The sequence below is a fragment of the Numida meleagris genome, unplaced genomic scaffold (genome assembly GCF_002078875.1).
Source record: "Numida meleagris isolate 19003 breed g44 Domestic line unplaced genomic scaffold, NumMel1.0 unplaced_Scaffold378, whole genome shotgun sequence".
NCBI lineage: Eukaryota > Metazoa > Chordata > Aves > Galliformes > Numididae > Numida > Numida meleagris.
This window is the reverse complement of record NW_018364602.1, coordinates 51,883-53,311: the sequence shown is the minus strand read 5'-3', so window position 1 is coordinate 53,311 and position 1,429 is coordinate 51,883. Positions and strand designations below refer to the sequence as shown.

Sequence of the window (1,429 nt, the reverse complement as noted above, 5' to 3'; positions counted from 1 at the left end):
CCTCTATGACCCTTCCAGGAACATCCTCCTCCCCTTACCTCCATGCCTTTCTAGGACCCCCCCACTCCATCCTCCCTATGATCCTTCCAGGACCCTTCTCTTCTCTCTATACCCTTCCAGGACCCCCTCATCTCCATTCTCTCTATACTCTTCCAGGACCCCTCCCTCCCATTCCCTCTCTGACCCTTCCAGGACTCCCCACAACCTTCATTCTCCTTATGACCCTTCCAGGACTCCCTCACTCCATTCCCTCTATACTCTTCCAGAAACACCCCCACCATTACCTCTACGCCCTTCCAGGACTCCCCCTTTCTCTCTACAACCCTTCCAGGAACATCCTCCTCCCATTCTCTCTACGTCCTTCTAGGACCCCCCCATTCCATCCTCTCTGTGATCCTTCCAGGACCCTCCTATTCCCTCTGTGCCCTTCTACGAACCCCCCGCTCCATTCTCTCTGTGCCCTTCCAGGATCCCCCCACTCCATTCTCTCTATCCCCTTCCAGGACCCCTCCCTCCCATTCCTTCTATGACCCTTCCAGGACTCCCCATCACCTCCATTCTCCCTGTGACTCTTCCAGGATCCCTCCTCATGTTCCCTTCATGCACTGCAGGAACCCCCTCACCCCATTCTCTCTACGCCCTTCTAGGACCTTGCCACTCCATTCTCCCTGTGACCCTTCCAGGATCCCCCCTCCCATTCTCCGCATGACACTTCGAGGATCCCCCCCCTCTTCCCATTCTCTCTATGCCCTTCCAGGACAGCCCCTCCCATTCCCTCCATACCCTTCTAGGACCCCTCCTCCCATTCCCTCTATGTCCTTCCAGGACTCCTCCTCTCATTCTCACTACAGCCCTTCCAGGAACATCTTCCTCCCCTTCTCTCCACGCCTTTCTAGGACACCCCCACTCCATCCTCCCTACGATCCTTCCAGGACCCTCCTATTCCCTCTGTGCCCTTCCACGACCCCTTCCCACACTGCATTCCCTCTGTGCCCTTCCAGGATCCCCCCACTCCACTCTCTCTGTCCCCTTCCAGGATCCCCCATCTGCATTCCCTCTATGCCCTTCCAGGACCCCCCTGCTGCATTCTATGATCCTTCCAGGACCCTCCTACTCCCTCTGTGCCCTTCCAGGATCCCCCTCCCTCACTTCATTCCCCCTGTGCCCTTCCAGGATCCCTCCCCTCCCTCCATTCCCTCTATCTCCTTCCAGGACACACCTCCCCCCTCCCCCCCCACACACACACTCTCCCTCCATTCTATCACCCTTCCAGGACCCTCCGCACTCACGCCGGGTCCGTGCCTCCATGATGCTGCGCGTCCGCAGCCCCCCGAGCCCGGGCGCGGCCCAGCGCCGCGTCCCCGCGGTCCCTATGGTTCCGGGGTTCCCCCTCACGGCTCCGGGGGTCGCGGGGCCGCGGCGGTCGCCG

The 1,429-nt window shown here is 60.0% G+C and overlaps 1 protein-coding gene across 1 annotated transcript in view; it reads right to left on the bottom strand.

Annotated features, from left to right (window-relative positions):
- The window catches only part of LOC110391474 (maestro heat-like repeat-containing protein family member 1), a 24,969-nt gene extending 23,546 nt beyond the window's left edge, over positions 1-1,423 (bottom strand). Inside the window, exon 1 of the mRNA XM_021383362.1 lies at positions 1,290-1,423. Within this exon, the coding sequence (XP_021239037.1) occupies positions 1,290-1,308 (19 nt within the window). The 5' untranslated portion in view covers positions 1,309-1,423. The remainder of the gene's footprint in view (positions 1-1,289) is intronic.
- Positions 1,424-1,429: the final 6 nt, after the last annotated feature.